The sequence below is a fragment of the Octopus bimaculoides genome, chromosome 9, assembly GCF_046866305.1.
Source record: "Octopus bimaculoides isolate indiv1 chromosome 9, ASM4686630v1, whole genome shotgun sequence".
Lineage (NCBI taxonomy): Eukaryota > Metazoa > Mollusca > Cephalopoda > Octopoda > Octopodidae > Octopus > Octopus bimaculoides.
The window spans coordinates 10,944,383-10,954,982 of NC_142936.1; the positions used below are offsets into that span (position 1 = coordinate 10,944,383).

General features: G+C 32.9%; 1 protein-coding gene and 1 long non-coding RNA gene across 4 annotated transcripts in view; one reads left to right on the top strand and one right to left on the bottom strand.

Moving 5' to 3' along the window:
• Positions 1-10,600, bottom strand: part of LOC106877345 (sodium-dependent noradrenaline transporter) — a 179,796-nt gene that overhangs the window by 124,818 nt on the left and 44,378 nt on the right. The window contains exon 1 of one of the 2 annotated variants that reach the window (XM_089357129.1): positions 4,282-4,916. The exons of the other annotated variant lie outside the window; for it this stretch is intronic. Within the exon in view, the coding sequence (XP_089213255.1) occupies positions 4,282-4,311 (30 nt within the window). The 5' untranslated portion in view covers positions 4,312-4,916. Of the gene's footprint in view, positions 1-4,281; positions 4,917-10,600 lie in introns of those variants that run through there. 2 annotated transcript variants of the gene reach the window in all.
• Positions 1-10,600, top strand: part of LOC149133982 (uncharacterized) — a 126,108-nt gene that overhangs the window by 14,314 nt on the left and 101,194 nt on the right. The window lies entirely within an intron of this gene.

Here is a 10,600-nt window from a genome sequence, read left to right on the forward strand (position 1 = left end):
GGTACATATAAAGATTGTCACGAAAAATAAACAAAACAAATGTGTGCTTTACGAACGAAGTCCCTTGAGATATTTGTTCAACACCGAATTATATACACTCCCTTGTTACTCCCGTCGCCAGAAATGTAGTGATGTAGTGATTGGTCGGTTGCAAACCAGTAACTTATGCTGTTTAATGTCCACCAAATTTCGATAACAAAACATTGTACAATATTAACGACTAAATGTCCCGTATCCAGCTCAACATACATACGTCTACCTTTCATAGCCATTTTATATGACATTATTAAGTTAAATACCGGAACTAACTAATGTTGTCGAAACTATACTGCTTAATTATCAATCAGTAACATCTCTGGCATAACAATATATAATTAACAGAATCAAATTGATTATTTGTCTTTTCATAGTCACTGGCATCATCGATATGTGATCAATCACAGTGATTAATAGAACGCAGTATTTCATAACATGATCAGTGAATCTGGTTGAATTTGAAAACACGGCATCTAGAGTAACTGATGTCTTACTTTTGAGTAAACTTAGAAAGGTTTTACAAACATGGCAATAGTTTCTGTATATTGCAATGTGTTTAGGTGTTTTAACATGATAGCAATGCACAAGGTTCTTATATATAATCCTTTCTTAATTTATCGACCCCGAAAGGTTGAAAGGCAAAGTCGACCTCGGCGGAATTTGATCTCAGAACGTAGCGACGGGCGAATTACCGCTGCGCATTTCGACTAGCGAGCTAACGATTCTGCCAGCTCGCCGCTCTAAGGTTCTTATATAATGATAGAGGACTGCATATAAAAAAGTATATATATATATATATATATATATATATATATATATATATATATATATATATATATATATATATATATATATATATATATATATAGTTTTAGGGAAAAGAACCAAGGTTCATGAACTCATCGATGAAAATCCACAGTCACATATAGAAAAATTAATAAGTAAAAGCACAACAAATAAGTATAATATAATACAAAGTATATATCGTAAGATAATGATAATAAAACGACTACACGTATTTCATAACCAATATGTGACAGTGGATTTTCGTCGATGAGTTCATGAACCTTGGTTCTTTTCCCTAAAACTATATATATTTATATTTTACCCTGTGAAACTTAATTTAATTTTAATTTTAAATAAATTGAATTTAATTGAGTTTTTACCTGTAAATTTGGATTTTTTCCCTAATATATATATATATATATATATATATATATATATATAAATTTACATAATAACAATAATTAGTGTTATTATATAACTAGAATTATTGCTATTATTATATCCTACATTATATCGGTATAAACCTGATGCAACCCCGAAAAACTGAGTCACTAGTCAGCATCATTAGACGGTAGCTGGCATAATGAAAAAAGGACCTTTATTTGCATATCTTTAACGTTAACACAAACAAATTTAGAATTGCCGAGAGCAAACAAAACAAAACAAAACAATATGGCTCTATATTCTGAGTAAATTTTTGTGGGCGCCGCCAATATGGGAAGTTCTCAGTCTTATCATTAATGGTGCAAAACTGAGTATTACCAATTGGTTGATAACTGATGAAGAATTAGGGACCTTTTGCGTCTGTCGTTTGTTTATTTACCATGCATTTTTTTTTCATTTATTAAATAACGGAACGCAACGTACACAATTGTGTGTATATATATATATATATATATATATATATATATATATATATATATATATATGCACAACTAAGCATCGTATGTCACTGAGGTTTTCTAAGGTACCGAAGAACTCCTTTCTTTCTCTCCTTTTTTCTCTCCTTGTTTCTTTGTGTGTTCCTTTCTGTGAATGGGCGTAGGCTCGAAACGTTAAAGACTTTTTCACTTCCCTAGCGTTATACTAATACATCTGTTTGTTGTCTACACCACCTGTCTTCGTCTTTTGATTTTTTTTTTGTGAATCCTCCCTATATATATATATATATATATATATATATATATATATATATATAAATTGTAAATCCAAAAAATAACAACAAAACTACAAAGGATTCCGCGGTACACGTGTTTCAAGCTTTATATGTGTATAATATAATATGTGTATAATTTACAATGTAAAGCTATCCTCAGCCGCAAAATTATTTCTCTCCCAGGAAATTATACCACCTCGGCGTTGAAGTAGGAAGAAAGGTGTGATGTAAGAGGTGAAGATCCTTTCGGTATTCTGTATAGTACTATACCTCGTATAATTCTCCACCCAGACATAATCTTTCCGGTCTTCCGAAAACCTTCCATACCTTGCCACGATTCATATATATATAAATGTATACACCACACACACAGACATACACACACAGACACACCAAACGCATTTAAACATAGGTATAAATATAAATGCAAAATGTATATGCTTAGTTACAAATACTGTAAATACATATGTACATAAGCTGTGTCTACGTCAATATATATATATATATATATATATATATATATATATATATATATATATATATATATATATATATATACATACATAGAGAGAGAGAGAGAGACGCACACAAATGTGTGTGCATATATAGTACGTATGAATGTATTTACATATACACACACACATGATATATATATATATATATATATATATATATATATATATATATATATATATATATATAAAATAAATGTAGTGTATAAATATAGAAACATACTAGAAGCATGCACAAAATTTCACAAAGGCTTACTATGAATTTATTGTTGAAGTGTTTCTAGCCCGTAATGTGTTTGTCTGAAGAAGAATTCCGGAGGGTCTAGCGACTAACTTGGGGATTGAAAGCTACATACAACTCCTGGACCGGATACCATTGGATTACCAAACGTTCCACGCTTTCCATTCAGAGAAAGGACCCAATACTACCACAGCTTAGGGTTCAATGCACCACAGTTCTTCGGTACCTTCTTAGAAAACCTCAGAGATCTACGATGCTTAGTTGAGCATGCATTTAGAAAACAATACGATAAATTTCTAGCTGAGACACCAGATGAACTCACATCACTACAAGAAATGCAATTAAGAGTGATGTTGTCTAACTCATTGATTCACCAAAATCAAACACGGGGAGAAATCTGTGGAAATGAAATTATGCGAACTAACAACGTTAGTAATGGCGGTGCCTCTGCATGGCCACATCCTCTGGCTGAAACAAGTACAATTGAACGTAAGGACTACACATATATATATATATACATACATACATACATATTATTATTATTATTATTGCTACGGTTGTGTGTATATGTATATTTATTATTATATATTCAGAGTAATTTACTTGCTTGTAAAGTGTAAAGGAAATCAAAATATTTTGTACTTATCAACTTTACAATTTTATTGGATAGCTAAGATTACGCAAAAAATTTATCAAAGCACTTTCACATTGCTGCAGACTACGTGTTTGAGTTCCTTTACACGGAATTACAAGGAATATGAAGAAGATATTGCAAGCGGGAAGAATCAATTGTTTAAACGAGAAGCGATTTATGTGAAACGAAACGGTTCTCCTAAGAATTGAAACTGCATCACTGAGACTGCGTTGCAGAAACCGTAACAATATAGAGTAAATATAAGGTCATTCCGCTGAGGATAGTTGACATGACTGAAGCAACGTGAAATGAAATGTTTTGGTGAAGAACACAACGCACCACCCGGTCCGAGAATCGAAACTACGATCTTGCAATCGTAATTGCTACACTCTAACCACAATGCCACGCACTTTCATTGATCAAGGATGATGAAAGCTAAAGTCAATTTTGGCGGGATTTAAAATGAGAACGTAAAGAGGTGTAACTGATCCTCGAATCACTTTGAACTGTACTTCGCTGTGACCACGTTAATACAGATGTTTGTAATAGTATTAATAAATTGTTGATAATGGAAAGGATGGCATACAGGAATATGGTGATAAAAGGAGGAGAGAAAAGAGAAATAATAAAATGAGAGTCGAGGGAAAGATTAAAAGATTTCTTTCTTCTTTCTTTTGACTCTAGGAACATTGCACAAAATTCTGAATGAGAGGCAAATATGAAGTTGTAACGTTCATTCTTGTCCAAAGGTTATTAATGTCATGAGTGAAAAGAACCGATTTCAAATGAGTACAGAACTTGTGTCATGGTCTTAAGTTGCTGGGAGCTTAATACTTTATAGGGCTCGTTTGGAGTTTTGAGATGGAATGCAAAAGCAATGAAAGTAATTTGACTAAATAAAATGAGCGTTACCAACCTGTACATCTTTAACTGGACTGTTGGACATATCGTAGAGTAACTTGTTTAAGAATCCGAAATAAAATAGCCGAAATATGAGCTGTGGATTTTTTTTCCCCTGGCGTCTCCTAAGGTGAAGGGATTTATTTGCCACTGGCACCGACTGCAGCACCAATGATTTTGATTAAAGCAGACGACATGGGAACCAGTTGTGAAGGAAGTCGTAGAGAATGAGAGTAGGGTGGGAAAAGAAGGAGGGGTTACGTAAAGTGGAGAAAAAGAAAAGACGGAGATGCGAGGAACTTTGAGAAGAGAGAAAGACAGAGAAACAACAAGCTGTGAGAGACGGGAAAGCGATAAGGAAAAGAGAGAGAGGGGGAGTATGTGTGTGTGCGTATGTGTGTGTGTGTGTGTGTGTGTGTGTGTGTGTGTGTGTGTGTAATTAACGAGGGAAAGAGTAAAAGGAACGTGAGAGAGAGAGAGAGAGAGAGAGAGAGAGAGGAGGTGGTGGTGGTTATGACGGCGAATCATAAAGAAAGAAAAGAAACATAATTAGTGAGATTAACGAAAAGAGAGAAAGAGACTACAGGGAAATTTGAGAAGATAGGAATAAGTTCTAAAACAAAGAGAATATGAACTTAGGGAAAGAGGGGAAGAGAGAGGGAGGGAGGAAGAGAGAGAGAGAGAGAGAGAGAGAGAGAGAGAGAGAGAGAGAGAGAGGAGTGAAGTCGGGATTGAAAAAGTATATGTAAGACGGAAAAAAAAGAGATATTAAAACAGTGGCAATAAAGAAGGAAAGAAAGTGGAGGATGAAGTATAGAAGGGGAGGGGGTAGGGTGAGTGGAGTTTTTTTTTATTTGTAAGAAAGAAAATACATTAAGTGAAGATAAAGGAGGAGGCGAAGAGGGTGGGGGAGGCATTAGAAGAAAACATTGAGGAAAACAGAATAGCAGGAATATGACAGTGGTACAAGGGAGAGAGAGAGAGAGAGACAGACAGACAGACAGACATACAGACAGACATATGAACAGACAGACAGACATATGAACAGACAGACAGACAGACAGGCAGATACAGAGACACAGAAGGAAAGAGGGAGGGAGAATGGGAGAGAGATAGTGGTGTAAAAGATGATGTAAATATATACACATACACACTAACACACATACACACTAATACACATACACGCACAAAACACACTAATAAAAATACACACATACACACACACACACACACACACACATATATACATACATATATATATATACATACATATATATATATATATATACGTACATACAAATTTTTACATGACATATACATTATATAAACATATATATATATATATATATACATATATAAACATTTAAACATATATATATATACATATATGCATACATACACACATACACGCATATATATATATATATATATATATATATATATATATATATATATATACATATAAACATATATATATACATATATATACATATAAACATACATATATACATATACACACACACATATATACATGCATATATCTGTGTGTGTGTGTGTCTTATAGAACATGCATGTTCGTATATAAAAACATATACGCATTTATATCCGAACGTATATAAACCGGACTAATGACATTATGCAAATGTGTACGTAACTATTTCTGTGTACGAACGTGTACGTCATTTCTGCAAACTCACCAATACCTGCGTATGTCTCCATAGTTACATTCACAGATATTTATATATACAGTCACACACACACACACACACACACACTTATAGACACAGACATATCTAAACGTGGAAAGCGGGGGACAGGTGGGATGAGAAAGAAAAAGAGTAAGAGAAAGTGGTAGATAGAGAGAGAGAGAGAGAGAGAGAGAGAGAGATAGAGATAGGTAGATAGATAGATAGATAGATAGATAGATAGATAGATAGATAGATTTTAGGTTATGTATTGCATTTTTTTTACATATGCGTCTTTACATATACATACAGTGCATATACATATATACACGCGCACAGATATGCATATATATATGTGTGTGTATGCGTAGAATGCATATGTATATACATGTGTTTTTATGTATAGAATGCATGCGTCTCTTTCTCTCTCTCTCTCTCTAAATATATATATATATATTTATATATGTATATGTATGTATGTATATGTATATATGTGTGTGTATGTATGTATATGTGCTTGTGTGTGTGTATAGACTTATATACATATATAGGCATGCACGAGCACACACACATACACACATATATATTATATATATATATATATATATATATAAACACGCACCACAAACAGAAACACATACGCGCCAGTGCAAAACTTGAGCATACATATATAAAGTTTTTCACAAGGTGAGACAAGAGCGGATTGTACGTGAGAAAGAGAGGGGCAGTGAAAAACAAAAAAACAATATGTAAGAGAGAAGGAGAGAGAAAGAGTGAGTGAGAGTGAGAGTGAGAGGTGAACTGGGTGAGGAAGTAGTCGAGATAGAGGAAATAATAAAAAGCGGAACGTTGGAGATTGAGTGAGAGAAAGAAAAAGAGATAGAGAAAAAGAGAACGCCAAAGAATGGCGAAGGCGCGTTTGGATTGGAGAAAAATGACATTTGTCTGAAGAGTTAATGGATAGATTGAATGAGTGAGTGAGTGTGTGAATAAGTGAGGGAGGGAGTGAATGGATTGAGTGAGTGAATGAGAGAATGAATGGGCGAGTGAGTGAGTGAGTGACTAAGTGTCTGAGATGGTGAATAAGTTAGAGAGTGGACGAATGATTCAGTGTGAGAGAGTGAAAACGCGCGTGTGTGTGTGAAAGAGAGAGTGTGTGTATGTGTCTGTGAGCGTGTGTGTGTGTGTGAAAGAGAGAGAGAGAGAGAGAGAGAGTGTGTGTGTGTGTGTGTGTGTGTGTGTGTGTGTGTGTGTGTGTGTGTGTGTGTGTGTGTGTGTGTGTGTGTGAGTGTGTGTATTGAAATGAGTTGAGTTTGTTTATAGCAAGAATCAAGGTAGCTAGATGAGGAGAGGAAAAGAGTGACGGTGGGAGGAGAGTTTATTGAAAGAATTGGAAAATAGAGTAGAGCGAGAGGGTGGAGGAGAAAAAGGAAAAGAGGAGAGAAGGAAGCTAAAGAGAAAGTGTGGTGGTGGCGGTGGGGGGTATGTGTGGAAGGGAGAAGGGAGAGAGAAAGCGAAAGAGAACGAGAAAGAGATATAACAAGAGAGAGAGAGAGAGAGAAAGACAGAAGACGAAAGTGACTCCAAGAAAAAGAAAGAAAACAGAACAAAGAGAGAGAGAGAGAGAGAGAATGATCTTTTATAGAATAGAAAACCCTACCAACAACAATATAAACAGATAAATAAATAAATGACGCAAATAGATGTGAAAACAAGCTCAAATTTACAAATATAGGGAAATAAAATAAACGCATGTAGAAATTTAGATGAAAGCAAAACAATAAAAATGAGATAGAGTGGAAATTCAAAGGAAATATTTAAATAGATTGCTTATAATAATAATAATCGCAAATAATAATAATAATAATAATAATAATAATAATAATAATATTAATAATAAATCTATTCTTTTAATACCTTTCTGGTGAATTCTAGTACACCTTAAATATTAATGCTTATATATAAACAGATCCGAATGTTTGTTATGTATATTGGGAAACACAGATTTGTTCATCCATCCATCAATCCATCTATCTTTATATATACACCTAAGTGCACAATCCACCATATTTGCATATATATTTATATATGTATATCTATATATGTGTGTGTGTGCATGTGTGTATGTGTATGTGCGTGGCCTGGGCATAAGTGTCTGTAGGAGTATGTGCAAGTATGCGTATGAATGAACATGATATGACACGCAAAGTTCATGTGAGTGTGTACACGCATACATACACAATGAGATAGATAGATAGATAGATAGATAGATAGATAGATAGATAGATAGATAGATAGATACGAGATATACAGACAGATAAATAGGTAGATTGCTACATAATCACACAGACAGACAGGTAGAATAACTATAGAAATTCTGGCTAAAAACCAAAATACAAATATAAACTAAACAGATATATTACACATAAAAAATTCATGATATATCTTCCAAGATTTACAGTTATATTGATTTAAATCGAACGTTGAGGATTTTTACAGTTATAATATTATTCCCAAGATCCTTTGTGACTCACTGCAAAACGCGCCGCCATCACGCCATTACAATAGTTTACTTTATAAATGAGAATGCGAATGCCTCCAAACGTCAGTGTTATGGGTATAGAAAAGATAATTTTCTGCATCAAACGTAAAGGACCAATAAGAGAGATATGAAAACATATGTAATATTAATTATCAAATTTTAATGTGTTCGTGATTTTAAATTTAAATATACACACACACACACACACACACACACACACACACACACATATATATATATATATATATATATATATATACATGTATGTATGTATGTAAATACTATATATATATATATATATATATATATATATATATATACATGTATGTATGTATGTAAATACTATATATATATATATATATATATATATATATATATATATATATATATACATGTATGTATGTATGTAAATACTATATATATATATATATATATATATATATATATACATGTATGTATGTATGTAAATACTATATATATATATATATATATATATATATATATATATATATATATATAATCATAAATATATAGGGATTGACAGTAACCTGCTTCTCCAACATACTGAGAATTCAGAAATAGCAGTCAAAGAACTACTGATTTCAAAACTACAAATTATTACTCTAGATTGATAGCGATATTTTTGATACACACAGAACAAAAAACAGTAGAGAAGAGTAAAAAAAAGACGATTCCCTGCCCTGCATATCTATATATATATATGTATGAAAGCACGCACATATACATACATGTGGTGTGAAACAAAGTGGTAAATATGGACGCCGCTAGGGCTCGAAAAATTGACCGTTGTGAAAACCTCCTGAAGGAATGTGAAGACGTAGGTTGGAAAGCGGAGCATTTCTCAATCGAAGTTGGATGTAGGGGATTTGTTGGACACATCGTGAGGCGACTGCTGATATCGATAGGCCTAATACATCATAAAGGAAATACCACGATGAGTGATATCCAGACTACAATGGAGAAGGCAAGCCACCGGATTTGGTTAAAAAGAGACGTTGAACAATGGCTGGAAGAATATTGAGCGAAAGCTAATAACCACTTGATCTAGCAAGCGGGGTCCTCATTTCAGTGAGGTGGCGGGATGCGCAATGATGCTGTCGAGAGGAAAACTATGAAACGGCGTGCAATCCCGCCTGATGATCCCATAAACTTGCTAGCATCCGGTATACGGAGCTTTCAACTGGTAGCATTTGTATCTGCAAGTTGTTTGCAATATATATATATATATATATATACTATATATATATATATATATATATATATTATATATAATATAGGAGAATGTACGAAAAAAAAACAACAGACGAGGACAGGGTGGTGTAAACAACAAAAGGATGTATTAGTTTGACGCTCGGGAATACAGAAAGTCTTTAACGTTTCGGGCTACGCTCTTCAACAGAAAGAATACGGAGAAAACAAGGAGAAAAACACGGAGAAAAAAAAAATTTGAATGGTTTGGTCAGCGATCTATCATGGCTTCTGCGGACAGAAAATTCACGCAGGAGAGCTAAGAAAAAAGGGGAATAATGTATGTATGTATATATAATTATACCGATAGAGAATCTGGAGACAAATACATCCTCAAAATTTTATTTCCTTTTATTTTGCAATATCATACAGCATATTTTTATCGTTACGACAGCCTACGCGCGTTTCCACTGCACAGAGTATGGACAATTGCTTATGCAACTGAGCATGATTTTCCGTGCAGTTTCGTTCAGGGTCTCACAACCAGCTTGTCTCGAAGGATCCCTCTAAACTCATATAAATATACACGCACTCATACACACAACACACACACACACATATGTATGTATGTATATATATATATAATATATATATGTATATATATATATGTATATATGTATATATATATATATATATATATATATATATGTATATATATATATATTATATAATATATATTTATATATATGTATATATATGTATATATTATATATATATATATATATGTATATATGTATATATATATATATATATATATATATATATATGTATATATGTATATATATATATATATATATATATATATGTATATATGTATATATATATATATATATTATATA